A 23,013-nucleotide genomic window follows, 5' to 3' on the forward strand; every position below is an offset into this window, starting at 1 on the left:
CAAGACAGCGCAGTGCCATGTTGGCGCCTTCCCTCGGGGACCACCTCCTCGAGGGCCCAAGGAAGACAGGTCCGGGAGGGGGTGCTCAGGGCCAAGAACGGTTGGTCCCCGAATACCTAGAGTTTCCCGAGGACCCGAGAAGAGCCAGGCCCGGGAGGGGGTGCTCGGGGCCAAGAACAATTGGTCCCTGAGTACCCAGAGTTCCCCGAAGACCCGAGAAGAGCCAGGTCTGGGAGGGGGTGCTCGGGGCTAAGAACAGTTGGTCCCCGAGTACCCGGAGTACCCCGAGGACCTGAGAAGAGCCTGATCCGGGAGTGGGCGCTCGGGACCAAGAGCAGTTGGTCCCCGAGTACCCAGAGTTCACCGAGGACCCGAGAAGCGCCATGCCGGTGGACCCCGCAGGGACTCCACGATGAGGTGTAGATCGGTGGGAGGCCTGATGCTACATTTAATGGGGAGCGTGGACGGTCACTTTCAACCACTCTCCCCCACGCCTGCTGTATCGAATACGTCAGTCTCTGCCACCACATGGCAGGAAGGCGTAGGGACAATTAATGCGGCAGGTCCTATTGCATGTCCCCTCGCGAGGCCTATAAAGGAAGACGGCTTGAAGATATCTTCGATGAGCTTGAGGCTTATCGCCTATCGTCCTGTTGCATCAGACCGTGTCAGACCTACTCTGACCAGACGGGCATGAGAGAGTACTCAGAGACTGGCTGGTGGGCCCCCTTGCACTTGCTAAAGTTGGGACATAAAGACCGACGGGACCGTCCGAGGGATATATTTTTAACCCTCTGTAACATCAACTGTAGATCCATGATGGTTGTTTTCCATTTATTGTATACGAGAACTTGTGCCCCCGTTCTGGGCACTCCCTGTAGGGCCTCCCCCCGGTAGATAAAAGGGGGGAGCACCACGTAGAAAGAAGAGACCTAGAAGACAAGCTAAAAACACTTGACCAAGAGACTTCGAACAACAGAAGCTCAAGATAGAAAGATAGGGCTCAAAACCTTGTAACACAGAGATCCAGAAAAAGACATTCGAAGAGCTTTGATAATGCACCAGACACACAAAAGTAGGGTATTACGCCTCCATGCGACCTGAACCTGTCTAAACCTTTGTTGCATTCATTACTACTAGCCAACGATGATTCATCCCGCTTAAGTTCCACACGCATTAACCCCACATAGGAGGTAGATCCAGGACCATCTCCGGTCGAATCTCAAAGGGGGTCTCTCAGGATCCCCGCTTGCGGTGTTCATCCACCGACAAATACCCCTATAAAAAAATTATCACAATCTAATGCAATTATAAAATATATTGTTGCTTAGATTGTACGATGATAACTTCTTTTTTCTTGCAAATCTAGGGTTCATAAGTGCAGATAAGTATCAAATTCAAGTTCAAAGCTAGCATTTTATTATAGTAATATAGTAAACTTATATGCGAGTTTATGGGATCCTTAGAGAGTATATAGGAAAAGTAAGTGTTGAACCCTAACAAATTTTCTATTTATGATATATTTAATTGCATTTAGAAAGTATTTTTGACTTTTTTTCTTTTTCATCACAAAATATAAATATTTTGAATACAACCAAGCTAAAAATCAAACAATGGCATTTGAGCCAAGCCACAAATTCAAATAAAATGGCCCCTTCTCGCAAGGATAGCTCACCTATGAATCAGACCGATTACTAGGTAATCATTAAATTAATCCAAGTCACTTTGGCTCAAATACCAGTTCAGTGGTACTCTAGGTCAATGAGTGTTAATTGATGCTAAAGTTATGCCCTCCGCTTCAGAATCGCATCTACCTAACAAATAGTTAGATGCACTAACAAATTTATCGTATCCACACGTAAAAAATAGCATTCTTCAATTGCTTATAACCTAGCTAAAATCCGAAAAGTAGCTACTTATGCTAATTCATGTTCAAATCAAACAAATCTTGTTGAGAATCACACTCGCTTGTCGTAGACCTGGGTGTTCACCTTCTTTATTTAAGTGACTGCCAAAAAATCTGACCTATTTTTTTTTTTTGAAAAGGTAAAGAAATAAAAAACTTATCTAAGCCACTCCCACCTAATTAAGATTTAAGTTAAAATATCCCCAAATCATTTGTTAGAACATCATCTTTTGCACTTCTTAAGCCATAGTAAAAATTCAAAGAAGTTGAAACCACCAGACAATTTAAAATCCGGACCAAACCAAACAAAACCACCCAAAACCCCATTTTTGTTGGAAAGAAATTTTGAAAACCCCAAACCGGAAAAGAATGAAGCAACCTACACGTCTGACTTTGGTCATCAGATCCAGCCCTTGGCTTTGCAACACTGACCAAACCAGATCTCACCCCGTCTCTCCTCTCAGATCCCAATTCCCGAATGCCCTTGTAGGCTTCGCTGCCCACGCGCCCGCCCCCGCCCCCGCCCTGCGCGCTCAGATCCATGGGCGGCATCAGGGCAGCGTCGCCGTCGCCGTCGGGCGCGGGGTCGTATCCCTGGCCGCTGCCGCGCGTGGCGATGGCGTGCGTGGTGGCGTCTGAGGTCGCCACGGTGCTCGCCGTCATGCGCCGCAACGTGCGCTGGGCGGGCGTCCGCTACGGCGGGGACGACGGCGCCGACGACGAGCACCTCGACCACCCCCTCATCTCGGGGCTCAAGTCGCTCCGCCGCCGCGCCGCCGCGTGGGGCCCGCGGTGGCGGGACGACGTCGAGCCGCTCCTCTACCTCCGCCCCTTCCTCGACGTCGTCCGCTCCGACGAGACCGGGGCGCCCATCACGGGCGCCGCGCTCTCGTCGCTGCACAAGATCCTCACCCTCGACCTCGTCGGCCCCGACGCGCCCAACGCCGCCGATGCCATGGGCGCCGTCGTGGACGCTGTCACAGGATGCCGCTTCGAGGTTACCGACCCGGCGTCAGAGGAGGCCGTCCTGGCCAGGGTCCTGCAGGTGCTGCTCGCCTGCGTGCGTGGCCGCGCCGCGCCCGCGCTCGCCAACCGCCACGTCTGCGCGATCGCCAGCACCTGCTTCCGGGTCGTGCAGCAGGCTGGGACCAAGGGGGAGCTGCTGCAGCGCGTCTCCCGCCAGACCATGCAGGAGGTTATCCGTTGCGTCTTCGCCCGCCTGCCGGACGTTGATGTCACTGTGGTTGCCGATGAGCAGGTGCGACTGATTACTTTACCTCTATTGATTCGAGCACTGTTGTACTCATACTTGTGCTGTGCATATGAACATTGAAAATGTTGCCTTTTCCTCTTACCCCTTAAGCTTAATACTTTAACTTGCTATTCTGATGTATGCCAGTTTGAAGTCTAAGGAAATGATGTACATGTGGTTTTTGCGTTGAGGATTACTCTGGAGTCTTAGTTTTAAGTGTTTTAATTCTAGCAATTTGAACCTGCGCACACTGGCATTGAATTCAACTCTACTGGCTTATACGCCTAGAAACATGTGTTTGCTACTAGGAAGGTCCATATGTTCGTAGACTAAGTGTATTAATGTGCTGATAGCATTTGTACTGCAGATTGCCAGTTGCAAGAACCAAGGTTTGGTTATTGGGGAGATGGGGAATGGGAAGAGTGATTATGTGTGTTTGAACAGTTCTGGCGATGAGGTAGGGGATGGATCTGATGTTGTTCAAGACGAAGCTATGACGAAGCCTTTTGGGGTTCCTTGCATGGTAGAGATATTGCAATTCTTGTGCTCCCTCTTGAACATAGCAGAAGATATTGAGGTGAACCTAAGGATGAATCCAATCGACTTAGATGAGGACGTGCCTCTCTTTGCTCTGGGGTTGATTAATTCGGCTATTGAGTTGTCGGCTTCGTCGATACACAGACACCCAAAACTGTTGGCTTTTGTACAGGATGAACTGTTCCGCAATCTAATGCATTTTGGCTTGTCAATGAGCCCCTTGATCCTGTCGACAGTGTGCAGCATTATTTTTACTCTTTTCTACCATTTGCGCCATGAACTTAAGCTGCAAATAGAGGCTTTCTTCTCATGTGTGATCCTAAGATTAGCCCAGAGTAGATACGGAGCTAGTTATCAGCTGCAAGAAGTTGCCCTGGAGGCTCTAGTGGATTTCTGCCGGCAGAAAGAGTTTATGGCTGAGATGTATGCAAACATGGACTGCGATTTACAATGCTCAAATATTTTTGAAGAGCTAGTTAACCTTCTGTCTAAAAGTGCATTCCCTGTGAACAGTCCTTTGTCGGCCTTAAATGTGCTTGCTTTGGATGGTTTGGTTGCTGTCATTCAGGCAATGGCAGAGCGGACTGATAATGCATCTCAGCATCATGATCAAACAGTGCCAGAAATAAGTGAATATTTCCCTTTCTGGCAGTTGAAGTGTGAGAGCAATAATGATCCGGATCAATGGGTTAAATTTGTTCACCAACAGAAGAGCATCAAGCGGAAGCTAATGGTTGGTGTTGAACATTTCAATAGGGACAAAAAGAAGGGCTTTGAGTTTCTGCAAGGTGCTCATCTCTTACCTGAAAAACTTGATCCACACAATGTTGCTCTTTTCTTCCGTTACACACCTGGGTTAGACAAGAACCTTCTTGGGGACTACCTGGGTAATCATGATGAGTTCTCTATTCAGGTCCTTCATGAATTTGCTAGAACCTTTGATTTCAAGAAGATGAATTTGGATGCTGCCCTAAGGGTTTTCTTGGAAACTTTCCGGCTGCCTGGTGAGTCACAGAAGATTCAGAGAATTCTTGAGGCCTTTTCTGAGCGGTACTATGAACAATCACCCCAAATGTTTGTTAATAGGGATGCTGCTCTGGTGTTATCATATTCAGTAATCATGCTCAATACCGACCAACACAATGTAAGGGTTAAGAAGAAGATGACTGAAGAAGACTTTATCAGGAACAATCGCCGTATAAACGGAGGGAATGATCTTCCAAGGGATTTCTTATCAGAGCTTTATTATTCTATTTGCCGGAATGAAATCAGAACCATTCCTGAGCAAGGAGCTGGGTGTTCTGAGATGTCTTTCAGCCGTTGGGTTGATCTGATGTGGAGGTCAAAGAGAACATCAGTGTACATTGTTTGTGACTCCTACCCGTTTCTTGATCATGACATGTTTTCTGTCATGGCCGGACCAACAGTTGCTGCTATCTCTGTGGTTTTTGATAATGTTGAGCATGAAGAGGTTCTTACAGGATGCATTGATGGTTTCCTGTCGGTGGCAAAACTGGCTGCCTTCTATCATCTTGATGATGTGCTGAATGATCTTGTTGTGGCACTATGTAGGTTCACTTCGTTGAGCTATTCCTACATTGATGATCCTGTAACAGCTTTCGGGGAGGATACCAAGGCTAGAATGGCAACAGAGGCCGTTTTCACTATAGCAACTACTTATGGTGATCACATACGCAGTGCATGGAGGAACATAGTAGATAACATTTTAAAGTTGCATAAGATAGGCCTTCTTCCTGCTCGCCTCACTGGCAATGCAACTGACGATCAGGACTCCTCAGATTCATTGCACAGCAAGCTTGCCTCCTCATCTGCAGCTGCACCTCAACTTGTGCCAATTAGCACCTCCAAAAAATCTTATGGACTGATGGGGAGATTCAGCCAACTGCTGTATTTAGATGCTGAAGAACCAAGGTCCCAGCCAACTGAGGAGCAACTTGCTGCTCAGAGGAATGCTTCAGAGACTGTAAAAAAGTGCCAAATAAGCACCATCTTCACTGAAAGCAAATTCTTACAAGCTGATTCACTCTCAAATCTAGCAAGAGCCCTCATTCAGGCAGCTGGCCGACCTCAGAAGATCACCAGCTCACTTGATGATGAAGGCACAGCTGTCTTCTGCTTAGAGCTTCTAATTACTGTCACATTAAACAACAGAGACAGGATTATTCTTTTGTGGCAGGGTGTTTATGAGCACATAACCCATATTGTTCAGTCCACAGTGATGCCCTGCAATCTGGTTGAGAAGGCTGTTTTTGGGCTCTTGCACATCTGTCAGAGGCTGCTCCCTTATAAGGAGAACCTGGTGGATGATTTACTGAGGTCATTGCAGCTAATTTTGAAACTTGATGCCCGTGTAGCTGATGCTTACTGTGAGAACATCACCTTGGAGGTCATGCAGCTTGTCAAGGCCAATGCAACCCATATCAAGTCCCAGATGGGTTGGCGGACTATCATTTCTTTGCTCTGCATCACCGCACGCCATCCTGATGCTTCTGATGCCGGTTTCGAAGCCTTGGTTTTTATCATGTCAGAGGGAGCACACCTCTCTCCTGCCAACTTTGTCCTATCAGTAGAGGCCTCAAGGCAGTTTGCAGAATCTCGGCTTGGGTCTACAGAAAGATCTATCCAAGCTTTGAACCTAATGGCAGATTCAGTGAATTGCCTTACACGGTGGTCACACGGGGTTAAAGAAGCTGGTGGAGAGGCCGACAGGATATTGGAAGGAATTGCTGAGATGTGGCTTCGGCTAGTGCAGGCTCTACGAAAGGTGTGCACAGATCAGAGGGAGGAAGTGAGGAACCATGCGCTGTTATCGTTGCATAGATGCTTAGTGGTTGATGGAATATCAGTTTCATCTTCAGCATGGTTGATGTCATTTGATATTATTTTCCAGTTGCTTGATGAATTGTTGGAGATTGTGCATAATTACTCACCAAAAGATTTTAGAAACATGGAGATGTCCCTCCTGCATGCTGTAAAACTGTTATGCAAGGTGTTCTTGCAGTCCCTTAAAGACCTCTCAGCACAGAGCGGCTTTGGTAAGCTGTGGTTGGAAGTCCTTGACATGATAGAGAAGTTCATGAAAGTCAAAGTGAGAGGGAGGAGGACGGAGAAGCTACAAGAGGCTATCCCTGAGCTAGTCAAGAACATACTGATGGTGATGAAAGCGAATGGGATCCTGTCAAAGACGAGCTCCAGCGAAAACAGTTTGTGGGAAGCAACATGGCTTCAAGTTAACAATATTTCGCCCTTGCTGCAGTCAGAAATTTTCCCTGACAATGAGGGCGACAGCACAACACAAGGTGAACAAAACAAATTGGATACTCCCGCACCTGACCAAAATGCTGAGCAATAGGATGTGATATATTCTGCCATCTGATCAAGTTAGTTGAACTGAAACTGGATCCTTCAAGGCAGGATGACCTTTAAAACTTTTTTGTCTAGGGCCATACACAAATGCTTGGGAATGCTCTCAATGGACGCTAGGGAGAGTAAGCTGGTACATTGTAATCTTCTTAGTTTATATATATATATATTCTTTTTGTTATTGACAAGCTGTTGCTATTGGGCTTTATTGTTGCAACCCCAAAGTTGTGTGATAAGTATATAGCAGATATAGCATTTTTCCCAACGAAACATATGATTTGTTACAGAGCTGATGTGGTAGCACAAAGGCTCTATACTGTGGATGCATGCGAATTACTGTACCGGTCAGAACTTTTAACAACACAATATACTGTACAATTCTTAATGCATTACATTATTGCCAGTGAATTGGATTGGTCATGTACCCATGATTTTAGTCAGGCTTGTCTAAGTCATAGAATATTGTTAAAGAGGCTGTGTTTCTTTGAAGATGTACATGCTATCTGATGTTGTTTGATGGGTAGCAACCCCAGTACGGTTGCTGTACATTTTGGTAGAATCTTGGTATAGGATTTTAGAAACATTGTGTCTCATGTAAAAACTCAATTTTGTTCAGGGATTTCTTTCCCATGTGAGTAGTATCAAGTTGGTGGAAAGAATATCCTGAGTTTTTTTTTTTGGTGTAAAGCAAGAAATTTATTAGACTGTTTTGTCAGGTTGGTTCCAGTTCCAACAGCTTTCACAAGTTCGTGCATTCTTTCTGCCATCTGGATTCAGCAGCAATCAGCTGGTTACATCACAGAAGCTCAAAACAGTTCAGAACTTTCATATTCTTTGGTTAACACTTGTCCTATAGCAATGCTACATGAATCTGTTGAGTCACAAACTGAATGGAATGTGTCTTGCTCCTGAAAATCTGATACTAGCACCTGCACTAGCTTTCTTCCAAAGAAATAGCACTTGTATAGTTGTATTATTACATCACAAAAATCTGGTGCTGTATTGTTCTAGTAGAATAACTTCACTGAATGCAAGCATTAAACCTGGAGCGTCATCCAAAAGAAGGAAAAAAAAGGTCGATCCCATTGCACATGAATCAATAGAAACACCGGTCTGAATTACGATTAACTTTAACTTACATCGACGTACGGCGGCGTGGGAGAGGAGGCTGCGGATGGGGTGATGGGCAACACGTTCTTATATAGATTATAACTAGTTAAGTATTTGTACATTATATGATAACATTAAGTATAAATTTAATGTATAGAGATAGAAATATATTATTAGAGTGTCGTCGAATGAACATGTTAGGAACGATAATATAGTTTGATTTTAGATGAGGTAAAAAAAAAGGAGACTATCTACTATTTTTTTCCTTATATTTTAATTTATTTTTATTAAAAAAATAAGTTTTATATCTATAACAGATAACGAAGTGGAGAGGCTGAAGAATAGGAGTGAATGATAAAAGTAAGTAAATTATTTGAATTTTAAGGATTCTAGTGTAAAGGGTAGAGATTATTTTCTTATTAAGAAAAGAAAAACAGAGAGAGAACAACAGAGGTCCCTGCTCTAACTCGGTACGGCCTGTTGGGCTGCTAAATTCGTCCCGAACAAGTAGCACGCGCAGACGGGTTGTCACGGGAAGAGATAAGGGAGAGACAGCAGAAGCAACCAAACTGTTTAGTACCACATCGACCAGCTAAACTGCAGCGAGGGGCTAGGAGCGCTATAAAACTGCAGCAAGTGTAGTATTTTTTTTATTAGTTTAATTTAATATTTAATATTAATATTTGATAGTATATTATAGTGGCTTGGGGCTCTCAAGCATTGCAGTACATCTTTTTGTAGACGTGGATAGAAGTTTTTCGTTGGTGACAAATTATCTTTTTTTCTTCCTAGATGTGGATAGTAGATTTTTGTTGGGAAGTCATGCTGCTAACATATGTAATAATACAATAAGACTGTTGTTAATATATGTAATAATACAGTAAAACTTTTATCAGATCATCAACGCGATATAAAGGTGTATTGCTCCTTATGGATATAAAGGTTCTTTTATTGTCGTATAAATTCTTAAAATCTATTAAATTCTCTATCATTGTATTCATCATTTTTCTTAGCATTGCAGATTATTTGCTCTAAATTTTTAAGAATATCATCATAATAATCTTTTCAATGTCCTTGTCAGGAATAACTTCATACACATCAGACTTAAGATCTCTTGCTTTATGCATATCGCTATCAGGTTCATTCACGTCTTCTTCTCCATATTTGGTCCAACATATATAGTTCAGTGTGAATTCACGTATAATCAAATATGTATGTATATTCTGTAACTTTAGAAACTCTCATTTCTGGCAAAAATCTAAAATTAGACAACATACGATTGTATTTGCTGAAATAGACAACATATCGTCGTATTTACAATTTTAGCATCCATATTCGGCACCTCATTTATCAAAAATTGAGTTTCGGTACACCGTACGCCGAAAAACGCGAGCCCCGCCACAGCATTGTAGCCCATATAGCCTGGCCCCGGTTGTCGCGTCTGCTTTTGTCGCATCGCCGTCGCTTCGATGTTTACTTTTTCGCAAATGGCCAGCATGCATACATGTTGCTTTACTTTTTACGTGTAGACGCGTCGTTTTGTAGCTTTCGGTGCGTCGCGTTACCCACAGCCCGCTATAAAATGAGGAGTGAGGAGGAGTAGCAGAGGCGAGGAGCAGCAGAGGCGAGCAGCGGAGCGTGAGGTGAGGAGCAGCAGCGCATCGCGAGGCGAGGAGGAGTAGCAACGTAGCATGAGGTAAGGAGCAACATTGCAAGGAGAGGAGCAGCAGCGCGAGGAGAGAAGTAGCAACATCGCAAGGAGAGGAGCAATAGTAGCACGAGATCAGTTATAGTAAGTACTTAGATTATATAGGTAATTAATATAGATTAGTAGTAATAATAAGAGTAAGTAGATTGTTTAAATCGATCAATTAGATTTGATAAATTATATTAAGTTGATAAATTAAAGTACTTAGATTATGTATGTAATTAATACTTAGATTAATAATAATAATTAGAGTAAGTAGATTGATTAATCTGTTAAATTATATTAAGTTGATAAATTATAGTATTTAGAGTATCCAAATAGTTTGATTATATTAATTTAATTAGTCAGTGTAATTATATTATTGACTTAATTTAATCAGTGTAATTATATTATTGACTTAATTTAATTGTATGCATATCATTAACCAGTATAATTAGAGTATTTACGTAATTTAATCATAGTTATTAGAGTTATATAATTAATCAGAGTAATTAATTTAACAGAACTAATTTGATTAATTAGCTTAATCACTTAGGTTAATGTATTTATTATTTATCGAGTGGCGTAATTAGTTGTGTATCGTACATACATCTAAGTAGTTATTTTATTACATGTATATTTGTTTAGCAGATATGCTATTACTATCCATATTTATTATGGAGAACGTCCCTCTATTTTGCACGAGAGGCTCGTATCCATTCACAATTATCAGCATATAGAAAGTACGGTTGAGGTATATATTGATCTAGATGGCCTAAAATCATATGTTATGAGCCTTTTACGTGTGAACCAACAATCCTATAATTTTATCTTAGAGGGTGTGCGACCACGGTTTGTTTCAAACAGCTCGGTCGTTGTCCATACGTTGTTCGAGATGAGAAAGAACAACGCATGGACTTTGTACTCACGGAAGACATTAGATGAGAACTTTGAAATAGGGGTGTACGTAAATATAGTGTCATGACTAGTGCAAGGTGATGCAGTGACTAGCGTGGAAGGTTCAGGCCAGCATGTGATGCATGAAGAGGAGGGAGGGCATGTTGGGGAGGGCAGTTCCGATACAGAGGGAGCTGGAGTGGACCCTTCTGAGGTAGATGCAGGATGTATGGATGATGAAGTCGGTAGTAGCGGGGATGAAGAAGCTGCTGACAACGATGACCTGGTGCCAGCGATCCAGTACTTTCGTGGTGTTGAGCTGCTGGATTGTGCCATCGTTAAGTATAACACCCTATCAAACCGTGGATACCATAATAGCGACATCCAGGTCGGACAACGGTTTCGTAACAGGGAGGAGGTCATCCACTTTATTAGCAACTATGATGTAATCACAAGATGGGACCACAAGTGCGGTTGGTCTAACCATACATAGTATGAGATCAGGTGTATGAAGCACCCGAATCGTTTTTACTTCGTACGAGCACATAAGCCACAATATGATAACTATTTTGTGCCCAGTAGGCACACCCCACGTACATGCAGCGAAGAGGCTATTAGGAATGTGAGCCACTCTGTTGATGCGAGGTTCATAGCCCAACTCCTCATCACCCTTATTGGCACGAATATATATTTGTTGCCAAAATCCATTATGGAGGAGGTGAAGACTAAGACGGGTATTGTCGGAGGGTGAACTCCTCAAGCGGGGATCCGGAGGGACTCCCTTTGAGATTCGGCCGGGGGATGATTCTGAATCCGCTTCGTAGGTGAAATAAATGGGAGTAAATGAGATGCAGGTGGAGGTGGAATGATCGGATGCAGGAAGGAGTAAATGCTCAGAGTATTTTTAGACAGGTTCGGGCTGCACTGAGCGTAACACTCTACTCCTGTGTGTATGCTATAAATACTCTGAGAATGTCTCTCTGAGGATCTGCTGCGTTACAAGAATATTTGTCTAAGTCTAGAGCTTCGGTTGAGCTAAGTCTCGGTCTTCTGTGTCTTGTGTTCTCCGAGACTCGTCGATGGGAGTTCTGTTGTTTGTCTTTCGTGCTTCGGTCGTGTGTAGGACCCCTTCTCCCTGGGGAGCTCGCCCCGCTTATATACCCGTCGGGGCGGTAGCGTGCCCAGAAAGGATGGCGCAAGTTCCAAGGCGCCATAAATGGAAAGCAACCATCATGATTTGATTTGGTTTGGGTGCCCTTCAAAGGCTCCGGCAGGGACGAGCGCCCGGGAAGAGGCCAGGTGAGAGAGGTCATCGGTCAAAGCGTTGTCGCGGCGAGATATGTACCGCAGCTCCAGGCCGTTAAAGTGCCTCTCCAGCCTCCTGACTTCCGCCACGTACGCCGCCATCTGAGGATCCGTGCACTGGTATTCTTTGGATACCTGGTTGACCACCAGTTGTTAGTCTCCCTTGACCAGCAGGCGATGAATCCCGAGGCCCACCGCGGCTCGGAGGCCAGCGATGAGGCCGTCATACTCTGCCATGTTGTTGGTTGCTCAGAAATGCAGCTGCACGATGTACCGAAGTACTTCACCCGTTGGGGAGGTGAGAACCACTCCAGCCCCCGCGCCTTTTAGCGTGAGAGAGCCGTCGAAGTGCATGACCCAGTACCCAGGCGCATCATGCCCGGGGTATGCGGAAATTTCTTCATGGTCGATCTCGGGGATGGGCGTCCACTCTGCCACAAAGTCAGACAGGGCCTGGCTCTTGATCGCCTGGCGGCTGACAAAGTGCAGATCGAACTCCGCCAGCTCCATTGCCCACTTGACGATGCGCCCAGTGCCTTCTCGGTTCCGGAGGATCGGCCCCAGTGGATACGTAGTAACCACCGAGACCTTGTGCGGCTGTAAGTAGTGGCGCAGCTTCCTGGAAGCGACGAGCACGACGTAGAGCAGCTTCTGGGCTTGGGGATACCTTGTCTTGGCATCTCGGAGGACTTCACTGACGAAGTACACCGGTCACTGTACACGGTCATGCCACTCAGTCTGGTGGATCTCGCACCACTTTCCCAGCTCGGGCTTCGCGGGAGCAGGCGCCCTCGCGGGAGCAGGAGCCCTTGCTGGAGCTGGAGCCCTCGCGGGTGCGGGCGTTCTGTCGGTGGCCGCCTGGCGCGCCGGCCTGCGGTCAGGGCCCTCGGCCAGCCTACGGGCAGGGCCCTCAGCCGGCACGACAGGGGCAGCATCGCGCCTTCTTCTCTTTTTCTTTTCCCGCCTATCAAAGCGGGAAGAACCTGGTTGGTCGGCAACGGGTTGCTCAGGTCGCGGGACGTGCCACGCTCGAGCCTCCGCCGCCTTAGCGCACTTGTCGACCAAGGCGAAGAGTTCCGCGGTGGTCTCGACCTCGTGCGTCCCTAGGTTCTCGAGCATCCGCTCGTCGCGGACGCCCTGCCGGAATGCGACGATGATGGTGTAGGGGGTTATCCGCGGGATGGTGTTGTGAACCTAGCTGAAGCGCTGTATGAAGCACGGCAGCGTCTCCCCCTCCTCTTGCTTCACGGTGTGGAGGTTGCACTCCAGGCCGGGGCACGTGAACGTGTCCTGAAAGTTGGCCACGAACTGGTGGCAAAGATCATCCCAGGAACTAATAGACCCTGGGGGTAAGTTCATAAGCCAAGAACGGGCAGAGCCCCTCAAGGCTACATGGAAATAATTGGCCATCACCTTTTCATTGCCGCCCGCCACTTGGACGGCGGTGGTGTAGATCTGGAGGAACTCGACGGGGTCGATGGACCCGTCGTACTTCTCCGGCAGTTCTGGCCTGAACTTCATGGGCCAGTTGACCCGACCGAGCTCGTTGGTGAAGGCGCAGCAGCCTGTGCCGTACCTTGCAGCGCGGGCAGCGCCCTTGGGAGGCGAACGCCGACGCGCTGGGGAACCCTGGCGGTCATGTGCCGGCATAGAGGAAGCCTGGTCCTCTGCCTCGGCCTCGTGCCGGGACTCCCGATGGCTCTCGAGGGTGACGCGTGCATCTTCGGCAGCCCTCCGCTCGTTGAGGTGCAAGCGGAGGTCCTGAGCTCCGGTTGTGGCCAGGGGGGTGGCACTCCGCCTGGAGGCCCCCCGGCCGGTTCGGCCGCCACCTGAGGATGGACCGGCCTTGGCTGCGCCACGGTGGGAGGTGGCACGGGAGCTTTCGACCAGCACCTGCCGGTGGGCTGTGCCCACCAGAGCGGCCACCTCCTGAAGCCAGCAGCCTTCTGGGGTTTCCCCTGCCGCCTGGACAGGCGGGTGCCTGAGGAGCGCTTGCGCTGCAAGTAGCGCGCTCCCCGGACTGGCGTCGCCGAAGGTGAGCCTGCACCGTAACGGCGCCCGGCGCTGTCCGGACATGGATCTCGCGGTAGGAGTGTCTGCCACTTGCTGAGGGTTAGGCGGCGCGCCTGCAACGGCGGCGGTGGCCCTGCTGGGCCCAGCGCCATTGTCCCCATGAGAGGGGAGCGCCGTACGTGCGGACCGTGGCTATTGCTGTTGAGGAGCAGCAAAAAACTGGGGCCTCCTGAGCGATGGGCTCCACTTCTTCGCTGGAGCTAGAGCTGGTGCATTCGAAACGATGTCCACATGCCATCTTTTCTGCAGAGAACAAAACGAATTCAGGGATGCAACCCACCTACCTGGCGCGCCAGCTGTTGGAGGGTGAACTCCTCAAGTGGGGATCCGGAGGGACCCCCTTTGTGATTCGGCCGGGGGGATGATTCTGAATCCGCTTCGTAGGTGAAATAAATGGGAGTAAATGAGATGCAGGTGGAGGTGGAATGATCGGATGCAGAAATGAGTAAATGCTCAAAGGATTTTTAGACAGGTTCGGGCCGCACTGAGTGTAACACCCTACTCCTGTGTGTATGCTATAAATGCTCTGAGAATGTCTCTCTGAGGATCTGCTACGTTACAAGAATATTTGTCTAAGTCTAGAGCTTCGGTTGAGCTAAGTCTCGATCTTCTGTGTCTTGTGTTCTCCGAGACTCGTCGATGGGAGTTTTGTTGTTTGTCTTCCGTGCTTTGGTCGTGTGTAGGACCCCTTCTCCCCGGGGAGCTCGCCCCGCTTATATACCCGTCGGGGCGGTAGCGTGCCTAGAAAGGATGGTGCAAGTTCCAAGGCGCCATAAATGGAAAGCAACCATCATGGGCTGCTGTGCGAGGTGACGGGGAGAGTTGAAAACGCGCCCCCGTCCGGTCTTGTTGGTCATCATTCGGCTTTTTGGCGAGTGCTGCAGGAAGGGCCCACCGGGCAGCCACCTAGCAGCCCCGTGTGCCTGCGCGGTCAGAGCAGGCCTGACATAGCAGGGCGACAGGCGGTGTGCCTCGAGCTCTGCGACGTTATCCCGAGGCGCACCGGATGACGCGCGATGGGACTCGTGAATTAAATACCCCCACGCCTCCCTGCCAGACTGTGGCAGGGACTGACAGCAGGTGTGGGGGGAGTGGTTGGAAGTGACAGGCCACGCGCCCTCTTAAATGCAGCATCGGGCCTCTCACCAGTTGATACCTCACCGTTGGGCCTCTGTGGGGACCACTAGCGAAGGACTTCTCAGGCCCTCGGGGAACTGTGAGTGCTCGGAGGCTGTTGTTCACAACCCCAAGCACTTTCTCCCGGATATGCCCTCTCTTGGTCCTCGGGAAACCGAGTGCTTGGGGGCTGTTCACGGCCCCGAGCACTCTCTCCCGGAACTGACTGTTCGGTTCCTCAGGGAACCGAGTGCTCGGGAGCCACTGTTCATGGCCCCGAGCACTCTCTCTCGGAACTTGGTTTTTCTTGGGTCCTCGGGGGACTCGGGTGCTCGGGGGCCACTGTTCGCAGCCCTGAGCACTCTCTCCCGGAACTTGGCTTTTCTTGTTATCGGGGAACTTGGGTGCTCGGGGACCACTGGGCATGGCCCCGAGCACCCTCTTCCCGGTACTTGGTCTTCTCGGGTCATCGGGGAACTCGGGTACTCGGGGACTACTGTTTATGGCCCCCAGCACCCTCTCCCGGAACTTAGTCTTCTTGGACTTCGGGAAGATATCCCCCGAGGGAGGGCGCCATGTGGCACTCTGCTGTTCTGGCCTCGGGACTCGGGGACCCTCGGTTCCTGTGTCACGACAGGTATGCTGATCAATTAACACACCGCATGGCGAGTGAAGCAAAAGGCGTTGAAGATGTTGTTTGGAAGCTTCGAAGAGTCTTACAACTATGCTCCGAGGCTGCTTCAAAAGATTGCCAGGGGCTCAGTGGGCCATAGCGGATGAGCCGATCAAGGTGGAGGATGAGTCATACAGCACCACTGACTGATACCTCATTAGGTTTTTCTGGTCCTTTGGACAGTGCACTAAAGCTTTCAGACATTGCAAACCAGTTGTATGCGTAGATGCCACATTTCTTAGCGGCAAATACTATGGTAACCTTATGACAGCGATGACGGCGGATGCAAACAATCAGATCATTCCTCTCACATTTGCAATGATTTAGAGTGAGAAGGTGGTGCATGATAGCTGGTTGTGGTTCCTCACCTTGGTGAGGACACGTGTCGTGGCCAATAGGGAACGAGTTTGCGTTATCTCAGACCGCAACAAGGGCCTTCTGTATGCGTTGGATATGCTGCATGATAGCACAAACTACTCAATTACATGGCCTGATGTGGAGAGAAGGTGGTGCATGCGACACTTGGGCGCGAACCTATACACAAGGTACCACAACAAGGCTCTTATAAAGAGGTTCAAAGGGTTATGTCTTCAGAACTAACAGGCGAAGTTCAATGAGATATGGAGAGAGTTAAATGAGACCACTTGCAAGATGATGGCAGAGTAGGAAGCACAGGAGGACCATCTGCGGACGCAAATGGTGAGGGGCCAAACTATCGTTAGCCATTCACGTGCTACGTTTAGCCAATGGATAGCGGGAAAGCCAACGGAGCATTGGGCCCTAATCCATGACACTAACGGTGCTAGGTTAGCACATAACATTTTAATGATCGTATTATACCCTTTGTTATGCAAATATCCCTTCTAAAAGTATGGCCTCCCATGTTAGATACACCATCATGACAATGAACATAGCGGAGACGTTCAACAATGTCCTAAAGGGTGTATGGTGTCTCCCGTTGTGTACCATTATTAAGCTCACATTCTATAGAATGGTGGACTACTTTCGAGACCGTGGTATAGCTGCTATGGAGTGCAGCACGTGGTTCGCATCTAAGGTGGAGGAAATCATATCCAGAAGGAGGAACAAGCTACACTTTCATCGGACTAGGATCTATGACCTGTCCAACAATGAATTTGAGGTCATGTGCCGCCGTAGGTATGCTTCAGGGTATAACGCGGGGGACACCGTGCAACAATATCAAATTGGACCTCACGAGGTGAAGTGCGCATGCAATAATCCAAAACTGCACCATATCACATGCTCCCATGTCTTTACCTCTTGCAGGGACATGGGTGGTAACGACGGATCACAGTACATATCACCGTACTTCACGATCAATACATTGAGGAGCATATGGCTTCCAAAGATACGTTCCTTCAACATCGGAAGCAACTACAAAGCGATCGAGGGGCCTAAGTGGGTACCTTATCCCCAAACATGACGCATGGATCCTGAAAGATCTAGATCCACAAGGCTGAAAGGTGACATGGATGCAACAGATGCTGTTGACGGCCTACACAAGTGCAAAATTTGCAAACAACCTGGCCATGACAGGAGGACTTGCCCGACCCGGCAGTAAACTATCAGGCCACGATCGAACTGTATTGTATTAGAGTTGTTGCAATTTAGTTTGTTTTATGAAGTTGATCGCAGACATGGTTTGTATTCTAAATTGTTATTCACTATTAGTTGTACTACCTATTTTGTAATATATCGTAATGGTATTGGCATCACATACATGTTCATGTAATGTATTGTATTGTTGTTATTCACATAATAGCTATTGTATTACGTTGTTTTTTTATTGAACCATGAAGCTTGAAATTGTTGTCATGTCTCATGATCGTCTTCTCGAGCTTCTTCAGCTGTGGTATGACAAGAACCATATGGGGAAGATGATTTTCATAGGGCAGCAGATACAATGATTATATGTGCTTTTGAATTGCCACGATAATTAGTTACTTAGTCAGTACATGTATTGGATACTTTTGCAGTTGGTTCCGTTGCGTGCCAGGAGTGTTCACACGATTAAGGAGTTAGACCCTCGATTCCACGAGCCACTCGCACGGGTAGGACTACTACCATTTGCTCTCTTGATGGCCGGAGCTGCCATGCCGGGTGGTGGCAGGACACCTCTCCCGCTGATTGAGGCGTCACTGCTCACAGCTCTTGTGGACCGGTGGCGTTCTGAGATGCACACGTTCCACTTTCCTTTTGGTGAGATGGCCGTAACATTGAGGGAAGTGGCCATGCTGACCAGGCTACCGATCAGGGGTGCCCCGTTAGTAGTTTTATGGCCAACAAAGGAGTAGTGGAAGGGTTACATTCAAGGTAGGTAATTATTTGTTATGTAATTCACTTCATATGCTTTAGTGTTGTTCATGCTTCACTGACCCTCTGCATTTTGTAGATTTGGTGTGCAATATGACATGAAGGATGTTGGCCTCTCCATGTCCTAGATTCATGGCTTGCCACAATTCGGTCCATGCCCACTGGATGCGGACGAGGCTACAGTTATGCAGCATTATGAGGTGTATTTGTACATCTTGCTGGGAGGCATTATGTTTTGAAACACGACAGACGATTATATCCTCCCTCATATTGTATGGTTTGCATGCCAGCTCGCGTTACATTCTTATGAGTCGACATCTTACAGTTGGGGATGGGCTGTGCTGGCTGCTATGTACAGAGGATTGTGTGTCGCAACCCAGCAGTCAAAGAAGAAGGGATCTGTTACAGACTGTCTACACCTGTTATAGCTATGGAACTGTGAGTACCTTCCGGTTTGTCGACCTTGGGTGAGCAAGAGCTACTATCATGTCCCCATCTCTGATGGCGTTGCAGATGATATAAGGCCTATGATGGGGTATCAGTGGATTCATGCCAAGCTGAGATGGAGTCAGTATCAAGACCATGGTAACTACTCCCGGGTAATCAGTGATCTAGACGTCCTCAGCGCTGATATCGTAGAGTGGGATCCATGGCGTATGGCACGAGGCCAAAATTACGACTGGAGGCCTCATCACATCCTCTTGTTTACGTGACTCACACTTATGGATGACCAGATGCTTCTTGTTGTACATGAACAACATGGAAGTTTATTCTCCTGAGCATGTATAGAGGCAGTTCGGGTACTGGTAGTTGATTCCAGTACCTCCCCCACGAGACGTTGGACGAGCGCACGAGTAAGTGTGTTATTGTATGTACTATTATTACCTTAAGTGATCCATGTTAAGAAATTATAACTGTTTATGTCACATACAGGAGGAGCGCATAGGGGACCGCAGGCATGCAGGACAGGTCATCCATTAATGCCGAGCACATAAACAGGTGGGCGGAGTCACCCGCGGTGGATGTCGTCGTTCCTGCTGGACAATACAATGATGATACGTACTGGGAGTACCTTTCGTGGTACTGTTCGCGCACGCATGCCACCTTACTCAGCAGACTTGTAGAGCTGACCCCCAGACCCTTCCCCGAGGATCGTGCCCACCTTCTTCATGTTGTGGTAAGTGATGCGGTACTTCTAATGATTTTCATTAGTTAAACCTATGTATTACTGACATAACCCTTATCTTATACAGACCGAAGCGGCGTACGAAATGCATACGCAAGCGGAGCAAGCTTGTGGGGAAGCAAGCGGGTCATCAACGCGAAGGGATCGGAACCATCTTCGGGACTACATGAGGACGAGAGGGTCTCGCTTGCTGTCCGTGTTACGTGGTCTAGGTGGTCCCGTGCCTCCCACAGCAGGCGCTTGTCCAATACCCGCGAGAAACCCGTTCGGACATAGTCACGAGAGGCACCTTCGGCTGCGGAGCATCATGTGTCACGTTCCGGTGCTGAAGCCGAGGAGTGCACAGAGGCTCCTAAGCTCGAGTAGTGTACACTAGGTTTGCAACCCCATAGTGGACACAGTCTCCTCAGATTACGATGACACCTATACCTGTAGTATCAACTCATCACGAGGACGTCATTGACTCCAAGCAGCAGACACCTAACCGGAGCGGCCCGCATAATTTTGACTGGGCTGTTGCAATGCAGGCTGATAGCTTTGCCGAGCTTCTAAGCAGCCAGTACCCCTAATATCCTGATGCACCTAGGGGTTTGCAGTGGTACCATCATGGTGAGGCTTCGGCACATCGGACTCCATCGAAGCACGTACTACAGGCATCCACACTTCCGCATGAGGATCCTTCATCATGGTATATGCAGGACCGAGTTAGTGGTTCCGGATACACATTCGGTAGGGGTCCAATAGGATAGGACGATGATGATGATGAGCAAGGGCACACATGGCAGGGGCCAGCGCATGCTGCTGGGATGAGGGTCACACACCCGTCAGACGCTTACACTCCTGGGGATTGCAAGCGACGTCGCCGTCGTTGAGTATGCAGTGCACTTGTACTTGTTCATGACACATGCATTATTCACTTTATTTTCATAGTCATCTCTATTATGTCTTATCCACTGTATTGTTAATGTAATTATTTTTAATTTATTTAATATTTGTCAAATAATTATGGCACATAACTTTATTTATTACTTATTTATTAAGCATTGTTACATATTAATTATGATATTTAATGTTTCTTAAATAATGAGGGATTCGTGCTTTGATGCAGAGCCAGAACGTTGTAGTCAAGGAGCAATAAATCTATGGTGGGATCTTCTAGTATAGGCTTTTTATGGACACCTACAATGATCGATATAGCATTAAATGCCTCATTGCAGGTTGTGCGTGGAGGGAAGGATGATCCCTTCAAGGAGAACAACCTAATTCAAGCCGTGTCCAAATTGCATGCAAGACCCTTCTGTTCCGGATTAACCGCTCCGCTCCAACATGTAACCACCGATGACCTTAGGGTCCTCTTGCATGAGCGACATCAAATGTATCTCAGGGTGTGCGAACTAGCCGACCATCTTTCTGTGCTAGGTTTCTCTACGAGATAAAGAAGAATGACGATGTTGCTCGAGCAGTATGCATCCCACATCCAGGTTCGTCATTTTCTATTTGGTCACCATGCTTATCTTTTTTTTCATTGATTCAAATGCTCCTTTTTTGCGTTAGGTGTTCCCGGAAGACGTTGAGTTGATCAACAAAGAAATCCCAAACTTCTTGCTGATGTATATGCTCTTAGGCGGAGGTGTGATGCCTGGTTCGTGTAGAAGATGACGAAGATTAGCGAACCTAAGGGGTACAAGGGCACCCTCTACTATTCAACTAGAAAATGACGAGGCCGATGAGGATGGTGATTTCATGCCACCAATACCTTGACGTTCTAGCAGTAATATATGAGAAGGTTCAAGGAACACTGCAAGAGAATGTTAACGCACCACATCAACATGACGTACGACCAACAAGGAAATATGATGTGCTCCTACCGTGATGGATCAAGATGACAACGAGGACAATAATTTTATGCCACAACGACCCCTTCTTCTGAGGCTTCCATCTCCGGAGGACACTGAGGACCCTGAAGATTATGATGGATTTGCTTCTATCCATCCTCACAACTTCTAATCACTACCTCGGCGACGATAACCATCTTACCTTGATAGCATGGACTGGCACAACTGGCATTCTTTCACTAGATTACGTTGCCACTTTCCACCGCCATCTTGAGATGATCTAAATAATCAATAGCTATGCACTATACATCTTGAGATCAATGATACAAGGGGGATATTGCACTACTACATTTTAAGGCTGCTCATAGCCTTTGAGACTACATGTTGAATTAAGAATTTTAAAATGTACATTTAAATTAGCAAATAATTTCTAATTTTATCGATACTTGGCAATTTCTAACATTAATGTGCTTAGGCTCAAACCATGACATATGTTCATACCGATGTTTTGACTCAGCCTTTAGACAAGAAGTGACTAGAGCTTTAAGTATAAAATAACAATACCTCTATCCTGACTCTATATCTTTAGACATGAAGTGACCACATAACAGAGCTTCAAATATGAAATGGCAACACGTCTCTTTCTGTCTCTGTCGGCGGTCATTACGTGATGCAGCTGGTCCCGACATAAAATAACAAACACTAAGTGTTATGTGATGTAGCACTTCCCAGCATAAAATGACAACATCAAAGAGGCGGCAACCAGGGCCAGGCCATATTCTGCACCTAGTGTGTCAAATATGGCTGGACCCATATTTTTTCGGCGTACGGTGTACCGAAAGTTAATTTTCGGTAAATGAGGTGCCGAATATGGATGCTAAAATTACAGATACGACAATTTATTGTCTATTTCGGTAAATACGGTCGGGTATGTTTTCTAATTTTGGATTTTTGCCCTCATTTCTATAATCAATGCATGGATGAGATATAAAAGTCTCATTCTTGTTCAATATATCCGTCTTGGCAGCACACATGAATCTAAATATACCATTCAGCAACTTATCTCAAGTTTGATTCTCCATGTACATCCAACTTCGGTCGGTCATCTGCTATTTCCAAAATTTAACATTTATTGAATTTTGAAGCTAGAGAATTATTTTGGGTGTAAATTTTAGATGTAATATAATGGTCTTAAACTAGAAAACGACAACATATGTATATATACGAAATATTGAACAGAAACTCAAATATTTTTGAGCTATGGTGTTGTGAATGTACCAATTTAGAGCTAAAGAAAATAAATACTAGTTTGTAGGAATTCCAACAGAGGAAGCTTGTATTGCAGAGGAATCTACAAACAAATCATTCAGCAGAGGAAGCTAACATTGCAGAGTTCAACAAAAGCTCAAGTATTTGGACGCAATGGTTCTCTAAATGTAGCTACCAATTTGGTGCTAAAGAAGGTAAATACTAACCTCTAGGTATTTGAACAGAGGAAGCTCACGCTGCAGAGGCAACTCCAAAGAAATCGCTTCGCAGAGGAATAGCTTAGCCCGCTGTGTTAAGACACGCGTGCGCTTTTGTCTGAAAAACTCACGCCAAATGGCACTGTCTTAAGACCAATAATTAAGAGACACAGACGGTTATTAGAATGAACTATATACATGTCCACCTTCAGGAATATGATCGTTAAGTCTAAATGATCTGTCATTTTCAAC

At 46.9% G+C, this 23,013-nt stretch overlaps 1 protein-coding gene across 2 annotated transcripts; it reads left to right on the top strand.

The window, feature by feature from the left end:
* Positions 1-2,278: 2,278 nt before the first annotated feature.
* On the top strand, positions 2,279-8,002 carry LOC133883571 (ARF guanine-nucleotide exchange factor GNOM-like). 2 transcript variants are annotated; one of them, XR_009902915.1, is made up of 3 exons: positions 2,279-3,164; positions 3,526-7,212; positions 7,796-8,002. XR_009902915.1 is itself a non-coding variant. In XM_062322929.1 (2 exons), exons 1-2 carry the CDS (start codon positions 2,448-2,450, stop codon positions 7,066-7,068), a joined length of 4,260 nt encoding a protein of 1,419 aa, XP_062178913.1. In that variant the 5' UTR covers positions 2,279-2,447; the 3' UTR covers positions 7,069-7,487. The 2 variants fall into 2 exon arrangements, 1 of the variants encoding a protein (XP_062178913.1); XM_062322929.1 differs by lacking the exon at positions 7,796-8,002 and having other exon boundaries at positions 3,526-7,487.
* The last annotated feature ends 15,011 nt before the right edge of the window (positions 8,003-23,013 follow it).

Source organism: Phragmites australis, chromosome 10, assembly GCF_958298935.1.
Source record: "Phragmites australis chromosome 10, lpPhrAust1.1, whole genome shotgun sequence".
NCBI classification, from domain to species: domain Eukaryota; kingdom Viridiplantae; phylum Streptophyta; class Magnoliopsida; order Poales; family Poaceae; genus Phragmites; species Phragmites australis.

What these genes read in the sequence shown, in the direction of transcription:
- LOC133883571 (XM_062322929.1), top strand. Translation starts at nt 2,448, where the DNA reads ATGGGCGGCATCAGGGCAGCGTCGCCGTCGCCGTCGGGCGCGGGGTCG. An exon ending in CTGTGGTTGCCGATGAGCAG is followed by an intron (nt 3,165 to 3,525) that starts GTGCGACTGATT and finishes TTTGTACTGCAG; the next exon opens with ATTGCCAGTTGCAAGAACCA.